Here is a 14,086-nt window from a genome sequence, read left to right as displayed (position 1 = left end):
CTGCAAACAAAGACATTCGTTTCCTTCAAACTTATTCAGTTTTCCAAAGTTAGAACTCATGTCCCTGACAGATTCAACCATTGTTATTCCTTTATAGGTATTATAGATTTTGAATGTTAGCATTAGGGAATAAGAAATAACAATAATACAAACTTAGATAGATTCAAGGATCATTTTTACAAACACTTTCCGAAATTTGTAATTTGTCCCTTTTGTCTGGGGTATATGAATTCAGAAGTAGGATAATCCAAGATTGAACCAATCTGAAATACATGCCTAATTCAGATTCTGAAACACAAAATACCTTGTTTAGTGTGTTCTTGAGAGATAGATCAAATATTAATAAACAAATTATAGTGTATCTTTTTTAACCCATTTTTTGGAACATGAAGAACATTCTTATACAAGAGAGAAAGGTAGTTATTGGTGGTTGTATGCACATCTAGCGCCTAAACAGGCAGTTAGTGGACATAACTAATGCTTGCATCATCATGATGTCATAAAGTGACTTTTGGCGGAAAAAATGCATGGCTAGAACTACCGTCAGGTGCTTTGCCCCTTGGAACCCCGTACCCAGGGGTGCCGCCCCCGGACCCCCGTATCCCAAGCTCATAGTAATCACTCTGAGTGTGCACCCCACACATCCAATATTCATAACAACTACACGAAAAACATGTTGATAACATTAAAATCACTCACACCGTACTTGTTTCGTTAGGGCTAAACCTAAATCTTTTCTGCAGAACAATTATATACACAAAAATGTTGGTAAAATTAGTATATAATAGATGAATAAGACTTATAAAACATCTTTTGTCCATGTTTGGATGACAATATTGTATACTTTTTTAGAATAGACATATGATTTTCCTTGCAAAAATAGTTCATATAGCCACATTAACACCAATATACCTTTGTATACGAAATAATTATTGAGAAATTGATTATATAAATTATTTAAGAAAAATCCCTTTATGAAATAACATAAAAGTTTAAAATAAATAACGAGTACATGATATCAAAGAAAAGTGTTTTGAAAACATAATTATTCATTGTTTACCCACCACAAGCATATAGGTCCACACCAACAAACCTTTTCAAAAAACCATACAGTTATGTCTAAAACACAAGAAAACAAGTCTTAAGAGTACCATATTTTTTTAATATCTCATACAATTGGTGACTATCTTTTATCACCATCGTTTCTCTCTTAGTCAAATGCAATTGATGTTTTCGTAATAGAATTGGGTTGTTTTATCTATTCATGTGGATGGACTAGTAGAAGAGCTCCAAGAGCAGTCCCAAGTGGGGTGGATGTGGCAACATCTGCTCGATCAATGAGCACATCTTTGTCCGTCGGTTTGTTTAGATACACATCGGGTTGCTCATGTGCAAAATCGAGAAGTTGCTTGTTAAGTCGTTCAATAGGTGTAATAACAAATTGATTTAGGATAGATCTTTTACGCCTAGGAGCATTTTCGAAGACCAATTGACTTCGACCTACAAACCAAAAAAAAACCCCACACCGGTTAATACATATAAAATATATTAAAAAAACCCATTACTCATAAGTATAAAAATTGCTAATCTTATAGATTCATCAACCTACATGATAGTAATATTGGTCAATAGTTACATACATATATAAAATTTATAGCATATGTCTAAAATTAATGTTTTGTGCATAAATTAAGTATTCATCGTGGTTTTAAAAGAATCGACATATAATCAAAAAACGTATTTTCATAAACTTTCTTTAATAATAATTTATTATATTTAACCATATATTATAATTTCAAAAAATAACATATTAATATTTAAATAAATAAAAAATAATAAAATAATATTATAATGATTTGATAAATTCTATAATATATATTTATATTTATTTGATTTATTATTAACTAACAAAAAATAAATATATCAACAAAGTGCTTGTTTTTATCAAAATTATAGTATAAAATAAAAATATGTATACTGCTACTCTGCTAGCCCCCTCTTGTTTTGCACCAATTTCAAAATTGGGTTGTTGCATTTTGGGGAACTTCGAACCGGCTACAACAGGGAACGCAATCTGTTCAAATTGTTGTTAACTGCTGAAATTTGATACAAATTCTCAATGAACTCAACTCCAATTTCATTCAGCAGAGCGCGCGATGATCATAGATTTAGAGGAGAAACAGTCGCAAAGGTAACTCAATAACTCAAATCAATTAACTATTACATACATGTTTATCTAATTTGTGTTGCGTTTTCGTTCATTATGTCAATCAATATGAGGTCTTTAGTGTTATATGTTGCAATATCTTAGTGTTGATGACTAATTTCAAGTTATCATAACAAGTGATTGTAAATCAAACTATCGAGCGAGGTTTTTTTTTTCCGTATTACCCTTTGTGCTAGTAGAGCTTGATCCGGAGTGATCATCAGAATCTTCACCAGTTCGAGTGTCCTGAACATTTCTCATGGCATGCTTAGGAATGTAGTCATTTAGGGTTCCTCTAGTCCTCCACCTTGAACCACACGCATTACACAACACTGGCTTCTCCGGTGGTCCATTTCTCCATAATGGAGTCTCTGTTCAACATTGTAATCCATCAATTAATTCCCTTTACATTAATGTACAACACATATGTCTAATCTCATGCTTCAAATATGGGTATATGTATACATTGTGCATAGTTATAGGTGCAAATGTGAGAAATAAACTTGGAATCATTTTAAAGATTGTATAATGTCAATCATATTGGCACAACTAGTGCTTTTATGATTAAAATTCTGTTTGAATGCTCCAAGTAATTCATGTATCAAGTCCAAAAAAAAACCAATTTTGTTTTGTTGTCACTTATTACTCAAATCCACCACTCAATTTCAAATTTAGTACAGATATAGACAAAGTTTGGATTTGGCATTCTGTTAGATCAGAAATAAGAAGAGTTATTTCCATTGAAAGGCTAGTTCTGTCATTTATAACATATCAATGTGCATACCAATTTTGAAAGTATATATAGTTTACACTCTTAATACTAAATCACATTAGCACAAATAAATGATGCTCAAGGTTTCCTAACATTCTCCCAATTATATACTATTTTGTAACGGTTTTTTTAATAGTATCAGACCTTTATGACCACACATTCAATGACAAAATATTTTCTCCACATACTATAAAGGTAAATAATAAGATAAATATCATAGAAATGAAAATGAAATGCACATACGGAAACAAAATAGGAGTTAAATTGGTAGATAGGAAAAGCCTTACGTTCAATCCCGCAATGGTAGCAAGGTCCTTCTTTCCCCATGAAAACCGTTGCCTTGTGAACCTTTCAGACTACTACAAAGGCAATCAAATCAAACACAAAAGCAATAAGAGTTTAAAACTTAAAAGATCAAATTGTGATTTGTGATATGGTTACCTTTGGTCTCTTGCTCTCCTGAAGTGGTCAAGTAACAATTGAATGATATATATAATATAGCTCTTAAGGACAGATAAGACTAAGTTTAATGAAAATTAGTCATCATGATATTTCTTTAAAAATATTAATTTGGTTTCCAATTACTTTTACATTCTCCAATCACATTTCAAGGATTTGAAATATGTGTCATTTCTGCATTAAAGAGTTTCATACCTTTTACTTAGTTTCTTTAAAAGGATATTAAAAAAATATTTAAAATGATACTCCCTTGACTAAAGTAATTTTGTTTCCATATAAGAGCAATTAGCTTTGACTAATATTTTGATGTATTTTCTTAAGATTTTTTTATGGAACTTTTTAGGTAATTTAAATCTTTTTTGTAGAAAGCATTTAAGTACTCTTTGAGGCTAGTTTGAGGTGATAAAAATATTTTCTTTTGTTGCTTTCCGATGAGGCTGCATTTATCTATTACTCGCCTTTCCAGTTAATCCATATCCTTAACTCTTTAATCAACAATACATAATTAGAGAAGAAAATAAACTAGTTGTTATTCTGCATAAGGACACATATATCTTATTGCCTACTAACATGTTTGTGATAGAATCACATATGGAAATATGTATTATATTCATTGTAATGATACAACCTCAAGATATAATTATACGTACAATCTACAACCTATAACATGAACCAAGGTAAAGTAAACTAAGAAGCTATAAAACCTATACCTAATATAACTTTCGACACTCCTCAAGTTGGAGAAAAGATGTTAATTATGCCTAACATGTTATAAATAAAATATCTTTGTGTTTTTCGTTATGTCTTTGTGAGAGTGTCAACAAGTTGGTACTTGACCTTCACCATATAGAGGGACAATACGGTCTCTAATAAGGTGACAATCAACTCCAATGTGCTTGGTCCTCTTATGAAACACTTGATTCTTGCCAATATACATGCTTGACTAGCTATCATAATAAAGCCTCATCAAGTTGTACTTAGTTACTCCCAACTCCTCTATAAGTCTTCTTACCCATGTCATTCACATAAAATAGAGCTCCATATTCTGACTCCACACTAGATCAAGAAACAATGTGTTGTTTCTTGCTTTTCCAAGAGATTAGATTAATTCCGAAAATACACAATATCCCGTAGTCCATCTCTTGGAAATAGGGCATCCAATTCAATCTGCATTAGAGAAGCCATATACCTCGCATCTCTTAGTCCTTCATTGGAAACACCCGCTTGCACTGACCTAAATCAACATAAAGTATCCTCGAGTCTTTTGTAGCCTTGATATACCTCACAACACGAAGTGTTGCACCCTAATACATGTATATGGTGTGGACACAAAACACTAACACGTCTGTCGTGTAGTTTTATTTCCTAATGAGACTCATGCATACTCATATCCTTGATAAGTTTTCCGTCTTTAGTTATGGAGCCAACAACACACACTCATTGAGCATGTAAAGAACATATTTTCATTAACATAATAGAATCCCTTTAGGAGACTAGGAGATTTCTATATGAAGAAAGTTATAAAGATGACCTAGATCCGTGACTTCAAATTTAAGATCGAAGAAAATGTTTTAACTCTAAAATCCATGTGTTGTCATCTCCAATGATGATAAAATGAATCACATAGACTACAAGGATGATTCGACAACCATTATTATGTCCGAAGAATACAAAGTAATTCTAGGAACTACAAACAATACTGAATTCCTGGAGAACATATAGAATCGTCCAAACCATGCTCTACGAGACTACTTGAGACCATACAACATCTTAATCTACATACCATAGATGCCTCCTTCATAATAAATCTATGTGGTTGCTTCATATATATATATATATATATATATATATATATATATATATATATATATATATATATATATATATATATATATATTTCTTCCTTAAGGAAAACATTCTTGACATCCAACTGATGGAGTTGTTAGTGGTTAATGACAACTTATGCAATACAAATACAAACAAACGACATTTTGGCCACAAGAGAAAAAGTCTCATCATAATTAATCTCATATGTTTAAGAGTCAGCCTTGGCAACCAATCGAGCTTTCAATCTATGTAAAGAGCACTTGGCAACCAAGCAAACTCTTATACCATAACATGTGAGATATGGAAATGTTTCTTATATCATTCATAGCAAGGATACAAGCTCTCTCTCTCTCTCTCTATATATATATATATATATATATATATATATATATATATATATATATATATATATATTCTTTAACCCATAAAGGGAAACTAAGATACTATAAAATCCTATATATATATATATATATATATATATATATATATATATATATATATATATATATATAACATTTTTCAAGTGATAACGTTTTGATTTTGAAAATAAGGAATAAAACCCAAGAGCCGTTATCTCAATCTTGTGATGTTTCTTTAGCAAATATGTAACACCCCTTGTCTGGAATGGAAAGGGATGATAAACCTAAGGGCAAGTTGAATCTCATTAAGGTGAAACTTGACTAATTAAGATCTTTTTGACAAATTTAGAACATAAGGTTTATGTTGGACCTTTGACGGTTTTGATAAATAGACACTTTCGTATTGAATTAGTGGTTATCTTGAAGTAATAAATCACACATAAGATAGAGACTAGTAATTGTTTTATCAAAATGTATTGGAAACATACTTCTATGTTAAATAATGCAAAGTTGCTATAAAGCTGTCATCTTTTGAGGTAGGTTGTCATTGTAGAAAACTTTAGTAACAAAGTATGTTGAAATTGAAAAATGCATGGTCTTCCTGGCAAAATAGTTCATATAAGTATATAACCACAACAACAACATTAGCATTTCATTCATGGGAAATTGATTATAACTATTAGAAAAACAAAAACCCTTTATAAAACAACATTTAAAAGTTTAAAATAAATGACCAATCCATGATATCAAGTTCAAGCATGTATGACACACAACAACAAACATTTAAAACACAATGCATTTATGTCTAAAACACAAGATAACAAGTCTTAAAAATAATGAACAAAAATTTAATTTCTCATTTCGGCTCTCCTTGATCATCACTACTTTTTGCCACGTCAGATGAAATTTTTGTTTCCATAGTTTCAACAGACTTGAAATTGGAGGGAGTTTCAAGTTGAGGAACTAGAAGGAGTGCACCAAGATCAGTCCCGAGTGTTGTGGACTTAGCAACATCTGCTCGATCAATAAGTACATCTCCATCATTCGGTTTCTTGAGATATACTTCGGGTTGTTCATGCGCAATGTCAAGCAATTGCTTGCTAAATTGTTCGACTGGTGTAAGAGCATGTTGGTCAAAACCAGTCCTTCTACGTTTCGGAGCATTTTCAAAAGACAACTGATTTGGACCTGCAAATCGATAAAACACATATTGTCCGCTTAACATGGTAAAATATAACAATTTTAGGATACATTATTTGTATGTATAAAAAATAATAACTCATTTGCAGTTCGTGTATAGAATATGATTTACAAATGTCAACAATCTAACATATATTACGATGACCACAAAAGTATCAAAATAATGTTTTGATCCAAACAATTACATGTATGAAAAAGACGGACGAATATAAGACTTGATAGTATATCAATATAAATAAATACGGTAAAAGTTTATAATGGTTAAATATAAAAAGTAATATTAAGAAAAACAAAAATTATAAAAAAATTATGTAAGAGATTAAAACGTAACTTTAAAATATAGCAAATGATCAAAATCGCAACTTATAAGATCCTAATAGTTCAACTTTAAACATATGAAAGCAGAAAGATAAACACCCTTAGATTAAAAAAAAAAAAGAAAAAATATATAATTTAATTTGGTTTTAGTATTTCTGGTTCTGAAAAAAAAAAGTATATAATTAATATTAATATTTATAATATAAAATAAATATATATATATATATATATATATATATATATATATATATATATATATATATATATATATATATATATATATATATATATATATATATATATATATATATATATATATATATATATATATATATATATATATATATATATATATATATATATATATATATATATATATACTAGTCGCCTCCTCTTATTTTGACCAATTTCGAAAATTGGCTTCGACATTTTGGGGGACTTCTAGCAGGCTACATATTGCAAAACTCAAATTTCATTCAGCAGAACGCGATGATCTTAGAGAGGTGAAATAATCGCAGAGGTAATTTAGTGTCGCGATTTAATTAACTACTTCATACCTGTTTATTCCATTTGTCTCGTGCTTTCGTTAATTTCGTTGATTATTGTGATTAATTTGAAGTTATCGTAGCTACTTTTTCTGATTTTGATCTTCCGGTGGTTAATTTGCTTTTATTTGCGTCGAATTCCTTTTGGTAAAAACAAATGATTGTAGATAAAACTATTGACCTTTTGTGTGTGTGTGTGCGCGTGTGTTATTACCATGTGTGGTGAGTTTAGTTGATGAAGAGCCTGGGTTTGGGTCATAATCCGAGTCTTCATCAGTCTCAGTGCCCTGCAATTCTTTCATGGCATGCTTAGGAATGTAGTTGTCTAAGGTTTTTCTAGTCCTCCACCTTGATCCACAAGCATTACACAACACTGGTTTTTCCTCTGGCCCATTTCTCCATAATGGAGTCTCTGTAATCCATTATGGATTACACAACATTGTAATCCATCAATTAATTCACTTTACATTAGGGTACAACACAGATGCCTAATATCATGCTTCAAATGTGTGTATATGTATACATTATGCATATTTAGAAACACAAATGTGAGAAATAAACCTAGAAATCATGTTAAAGATTGTAGAATATCAGTTATGTTGGCTCTGATTAAGCTTCTGTCTGGATGCTATAAATGTGTATTATCGTATATCAGATTTGGAATCTGACATAGTATTCATTCAGAAACATATCATTATGCATACCAACCTTGGAAGTATATATAGGTTACATTTGCTCAAAGAAATCACATTAGCAAAAAAAGATTTGTGCTCCAGATTGCTGAACTATAATTAAATAGGTGCATGACTATGAAAACTTGTATATCAAAGATCTTGGTATTATACAAAAATCATAAAAATACTCCTAAACAGCAATGCAATTATATACATTATTTGTAACGATTTTAAGTAAGATTCAACATGTATGACAACACATTTAATAAAAAGAAAGATACTAGAAAGGTAAATAATAAGATAAATAATAGAGAAATGAGATTGAAATGCTCATACACAAAACCAAATAGGAATGAAATTGCTAGATAGGAAAAGCCTTACCCTTAATTCCACAGTGGTAGCAAGGTCCTTCTTTCACCATGATTACTGATGCTTTGTAAAACTTTATAACACTAATACAAAAAGAAACCAAATTGAACACAGAAGCAACAAGGATTTAAAACTCAAAGGTTCAAATTGTGATAAGGTTACCTCTGGGCTCCTGTTATCCTCTTTGATAATGGCTCTATAAGTGTTCAAGTAACAGTTGGAATGATGGGTATTATATAACCCATTAACCCTCAATGACAGATAAGATCAAGTTCATGAAAACTAATCATCATGGTATTTCTGGAAAAATATTTATTTGGTTTTCATTTTCCTTTCACACACTCCAATCACTTCCATTTCTGCATTAATTTGTTTTTTAACCTTTTACTTACTTTCTTTATAAGGATTTAAAAAATATATATCAAATGATACTCCGTAGACTGAAGTTATTTTTTTTCCATATAAGAGCAATTGGCTTTGACTGATATTTGATGTATTTGTCTTTAAGATTAGTTAGTGAACTTTTTAGCTAATTTTTATATTTTGGTAAAAGGCAATCAAGTACTTGTTAAGTGTAGGTTGAAATGATTAAAGATGAAGCTTCATTTATCTAATACTTGCCTTTCCTTGTTAATCCATATTCTTAATTCCATAATCAGTAGTATAGACATAGACAAGATCACACGAAACTACAATTATCTTTTAATTGACAACAAAGGGTAACTAGATTCACCATTGTTTAGTCATAAGAACACATATGTTATTGCTTTTGTCTAGTTTGTGATAGATCCGAAAATGTTTCTTGTGTCATTGATATGAAGGATATAAACTCTAACATGTATACAAATACAAGCTTATAAGCTAGCTTTTTAAAAAGCTACTTATACTAGCTTTTCAGGAGCTTTCTAGAATTTTTCAAATATACCCATTAGTTAATTATAGAAAACATATTCTTTTAAATGTCCTTTTTATGTCCTTTTATATCATTCAACTAGTTTTACCAAACGTTATTTTTTATCAGCTAGCTTTTCAGCTATCAGCTAACAGCTAGTACGCCAAACATCTTCATGTAAACTTTAAAAGATATCATGTAGTAACATTAGCTTTCTTGCTACAAAATCAAGGGGCCATATGTTGATCACATTTTATTCTTTAATTACACTTGCAAACTATTTAAATTCAATCATGCAAATTTTCAATCTAATTGTTGTATTGCTATTCATTGGTTGAATAGTTGAACTTTTTCAGCTAAATCCATCAATTTGAGAAAAATGTGCTCCATGAAAAGGCAACCTAAGGCTATTTTCATGGCCTTTGGAACCAAAGGCGATGTTTATCCAATAGCAGTAACTCTCTCTCTCTCTCTTTTCTATTTTATATAATTAATATAAAATATTAACAGTTTTATATTAGTTAATTATTCATATGTATCTTCTATAGGCAATTGCTGCAGCTTTTGCTTGTGACCAAATGCAATACAATGTCGTTTTTATAACACATTCTGCACATCAGGTTTTTGGTATACTTTGTAATTTTTTGTACTTGGTTTTTAAAAAGTGGTATAAAAATATAAAAATCAAGTGCAAAAACATATACAACATTTGTCTGTTGTTCTTAGCAGGATATAAAGGAGCATCTAACAAGAAAAAAAGTCACATGCTTTCCTGTTTCATCTCCTCCTGCTCTTTCTCCTTGTGAATTTAACAACACTTCAGGTACTTTATTATTGCCACTATAGTCTATATAGCTCATTTACTTCTCAAATTTTTTTTTTAATGAAAAAACTCTCACATTTGACAATTATTTTTTGGAAAAAAAGTTGAGGGGTTTTAAATGTTTGTGTATGTTTGGAGTTTCTCAGGTTTTCATGAAGAGAAAAAGAAACTCACAAGTGACCATAGACAAGAATGTGTTGTCATATTTGAAAACATCTTTGGTGATGTGGCGTCCATGGAGGGCGATTTGGTCATTATAAACTTCTTTGCATTGGTAATTTCTGCCTCACACCTAAAAAGGTGAATTAACCTCTACAAAATAACAAACATATCTGTGCAGTTTATCTAATTATTTCAAAGAAAATCTTTTTGTTATGAACACACGTATTTTTATTTATTTATTGGAAGCAGGAAGGTTGGAGCCTTTCAGAGGTTTTTGATGTCAGATGTGTGGTAGCAGCTCCTTATGTTGTCCCTTATAGGTATGTTTTTTATTTTATTATTTTATTTTATTTTATTTTTGTTTAATGTTTATGTGTCTGTTTTTTCGTAGTGCTCCTTCTTCCTTTGAACGAAAATTTAAACAAGAGCTTCCACTTTTATATGATTATCTTCAAACAGCTCCAACCAACAAGGTAAAATCTCAAACCCTCCACATTTTTATAAAAAACTTGGTTAACGTATTTATAATCTTTAAATTTTATTTAAAATTTTAATTAAGATTTGTTGGAAAGATGTAATTCACTGGATGTGGCCACTATTTACTGAAGACTGGGGTACATGGAGATCTACAAAGTTACACTTAAGCCCCCTACCTTTCACAGTATGTATAAAAAAATCATCCAATAATTAATTTTTTCTTTTTTGGCTTTATTATTTTCAATTGTTGACTATGGTCAACTATTTGTCTAGGATCCAGTCACAAGTCATCCCATGTGGCACAATAGACCTTTCTCTCCTTTACTACTGTAAGATTAAACAACTATTAAGATTAAACATATTTTTATATTGTTTTAATTTTCACCACTTTTATATAACAGATATGGTTTCAGCAAAGAAGTTGTAGAATACCCTGGTATAAAACTATAAAACTATAAAACCATAAAACTACAAATTTACAATTTGAAAATTTTTAATGGTTTAAAATTAATATGCTATTATGTATTTATAATTTATGTTAGGTTACTGGCCTTCAAATGTTCATGTTTGTGGCTTCTGGAATCTTCCTATGGAGTGGCAGTTCTCGTGCAAAGAGTGTGCACAAATTACAATTTTGCCCTCTTCAGAAAATATGAACAAAAAAGCTTTATTGTGTTCAGCTCACACCAAATTGCAACACTTTTTAAATGCTCCAGCATCACAACCACCTGTTTTCATTGGTTTGAGTTCTATTGGAAGGCAAGTTTTATAATTTATATTTGACAAAGTAATAATTACATAAATACCCTCCTGCACTCTCTGTTGTATCTATACTTTTTTTTCATAAACTCTTAAAAATGCTTCCTTTATGCAGCATGGGGTTTATGAAAAAACCTAATTTGCTACTTAAAGTTCTTGGAAGTGTTGTAGAGGTGACAAATTACCGATTTATCCTTTTCACATCTGGATATGGACCTCTGGATGCTGCAACAAGATTTCTTGCTGGAGAAGCATCATCTAATTCTTGTCAAGAAATCAAGGATGGAATTTCTCTTTTTGGTGACAGGATTTTTTGCTTCTCAGGGTAAAAACATCTTTGAAATATATTTTAATTTTTTTTTTCTTATTATACTTTAAAACACTACAATTTTTTTTAATCTAATCTAACCAAGGTTTTAAAATACGGAATCGGGCCTCAAGGCGTTTACCCCTCGCCTCACGAGGCGTAAGCCTCGAGGCGGAATAAAATAATAATAATAATATATTATATTAATCATAAAAAACATACTAAAGTCCAATTTCAAACATAAAAGTCTTACTTAATGTCATCATCCCAAAAATAAAAAGATACTAAAATTCATAATAGTCTTCAAATCATGCCAAATTAGTAAAACCAAACGCATAATAGTCTTCAAATCAAGCCAAAACAACAATAACGAAAAATAAGGAGTGACGAGAAGAGAAAAGAAAGAAGAAACGAGAGAATAAGGAGTGACAGCTGGAGAAAAATTAGGTCAAGTAAAGAAATCACGTGATTTCTAAGGTCAAAAAGTCCAAAAAAAAAAAAAAACCCAGAACGCCTCTTACGCCTCGCCTCGGAACGCCCCGCCTCGGACCGCTTTTCACCGCCTCACAAGACTGAGGCGTGCGCCTCATTCTCCCCCTAAGAAGCGTAGCCTCAGAATCGTTTTTCGTCCGCCTCGCCTCAAGGCGCGCCTCGAGGCGTACGCCTCAAACGATTTTTAAAACCTTGAATCTAACCCTTTTATATATTATAAAATTTTCAATAGTTCTATACCCTACAAATGGCTGTTCCCAAAATGTGCTGCTGCTATTCATCATGGAGGCAGGTAAATTTGTTATTTTTAAGTCTATCTTTTAGGACAATTTTACCCTTCTCTTTACTAATGTTTTATTTTGTGTATAATCTGGTTTGACTAGTGGATCAACTTCAGCAGCCTTGCATGCAGGAACTCCACAGGTGTGTTTGGACAACTTTACCCTTGAATCTTGATTAGTTACATTAACAGAAAAAGGAAGGGCAATTTAGGAATTATTGATGAACTCCACAGGTAGTGTGTCCGTTTGTGCTGGATCAATTTTATTGGGCAGAGAGGATGTTTTGGCTTGGAGTTGCTCCTGAACCCCTCAAGAGAAATCAGTTGGTCCCACATGAAGATGATGACGTCAGCATAAAGGAAGCTGCAACTGCTCTTACTAAAGCAATTCATTTTGCTTTATCTTCACAAGTCAAAGAAAACGCCTTGAAAATTGCTCAGAGATTATCTTCCGAGGTAATACTGTTGGTTTTTTTCCAAGGGTATTTTGGACATTTTGATTTTATGTTTTATGTTAACTTTATGTTGCACGTTTTAGGATGGTGTGTTGGAAGCAGTTGAGATGCTGAAACGAAGTATTAATGTAAGTCGATCCCCAAAAGAAGACTAATTCAAAGCTTTTAAAAATTTGATTCAGCAAGTGATTTTGTTATCCTTATAACCTTATAAAAAACAGGAATACCTAGGTTATCATTTTTTTTATTGTATTAAGTCATTGTACTAATAAAAATCCTTTTACTCGTGTAAGTTTTGTTAAAATGATGTATATGTATATATTTTGAATGATGTATTAAATGTATGTCCTATAAATTTTGTCACAAAACTTACAGGCGTATATCGGTAGGCTTGGTAATGGAGTGAGTTTGGAGCAGATCACTCTTAATCCAAACCCGTTAAACAATTTTCAAATGATGATCCAAACCTGACTTGTAACCCGCAGAGTTTTGAATGATTAAACTCACACCCTTATCCAACGAATCAATAGATTTCAACCCATTTACAATATTACTTTTACGTTATAATTGTTCATTAAAACACATATAACATGATCATTAAAACCAAACAACATTCACTCCAAAACAAATATAAATTATAGTTATATAGATAACTTTTCCATTGTATTATGATTGTGGAATGTCGATCACTTATTGCAGCTTTTTCGTCT

At 31.0% G+C, this 14,086-nt stretch overlaps 2 protein-coding genes across 4 annotated transcripts; one reads left to right on the top strand and one right to left on the bottom strand.

Moving 5' to 3' along the window:
* Positions 1 to 1,258: 1,258 nt before the first annotated feature.
* On the bottom strand, positions 1,259 to 4,633 carry LOC145007216 (uncharacterized). The gene is made up of 3 exons (XM_078966192.1): positions 4,627 to 4,633; positions 2,392 to 2,577; positions 1,259 to 1,500 (listed from the first exon to the last, which is right to left on the bottom strand). The coding sequence occupies exons 1-3, from the start codon at positions 4,631 to 4,633 to the stop codon at positions 1,259 to 1,261; spliced, it is 435 nt and encodes a 144-aa protein (XP_078822318.1).
* A 2,907-nt stretch (positions 4,634 to 7,540) lies between these two features.
* Positions 7,541 to 13,744, top strand: LOC145006057 (UDP-Glycosyltransferase superfamily protein). 3 transcript variants are annotated; one of them, XM_078965151.1, is made up of 16 exons: positions 7,541 to 7,661; positions 9,978 to 10,075; positions 10,170 to 10,241; positions 10,348 to 10,444; positions 10,591 to 10,718; positions 10,856 to 10,926; positions 10,998 to 11,079; positions 11,166 to 11,267; positions 11,357 to 11,412; positions 11,485 to 11,519; positions 11,626 to 11,842; positions 11,958 to 12,167; positions 12,874 to 12,933; positions 13,025 to 13,064; positions 13,156 to 13,377; positions 13,460 to 13,744. In XM_078965151.1, the coding sequence occupies exons 2-16, from the start codon at positions 10,001 to 10,003 to the stop codon at positions 13,529 to 13,531; spliced, it is 1,539 nt and encodes a 512-aa protein (XP_078821277.1). In that variant the 5' UTR covers positions 7,541 to 7,661; positions 9,978 to 10,000; the 3' UTR covers positions 13,532 to 13,744. The 3 variants fall into 3 exon arrangements, with proteins under 3 accessions (XP_078821277.1, XP_078821278.1, XP_078821276.1); XM_078965152.1 differs by having other exon boundaries at positions 9,964 to 10,075; positions 10,351 to 10,444; XM_078965150.1 differs by having other exon boundaries at positions 9,964 to 10,075.
* The last annotated feature ends 342 nt before the right edge of the window (positions 13,745 to 14,086 follow it).

The sequence above is a fragment of the Lactuca saligna genome, chromosome 7 (genome assembly GCF_052625555.1).
Source record: "Lactuca saligna cultivar CGN05327 chromosome 7, ASM5262555v1, whole genome shotgun sequence".
Classification (NCBI taxonomy): domain Eukaryota; kingdom Viridiplantae; phylum Streptophyta; class Magnoliopsida; order Asterales; family Asteraceae; genus Lactuca; species Lactuca saligna.
The sequence above is the reverse complement of the archived record's forward strand: the minus strand, read 5'-3'. Positions and strand labels throughout refer to the sequence as shown.

What these genes read in the sequence shown, in the direction of transcription:
- LOC145007216 (XM_078966192.1), bottom strand. An exon ending in AAGCTCTACTAGCACAAAGG is followed by an intron (nt 1,501 to 2,391) that starts GTAATACGGAAA and finishes TTTGGTTTGTAG; the next exon opens with GTCGAAGTCAATTGGTCTTC.
- LOC145006057 (XM_078965151.1), top strand. Translation starts at nt 10,001, where the DNA reads ATGTGCTCCATGAAAAGGCAACCTAAGGCTATTTTCATGGCCTTTGGA. An exon ending in TAAGCCCCCTACCTTTCACA is followed by an intron (nt 11,268 to 11,356) that starts GTATGTATAAAA and finishes CTATTTGTCTAG; the next exon opens with GATCCAGTCACAAGTCATCC. An exon ending in AGGATTTTTTGCTTCTCAGG is followed by an intron (nt 12,168 to 12,873) that starts GTAAAAACATCT and finishes AATTTTCAATAG; the next exon opens with TTCTATACCCTACAAATGGC.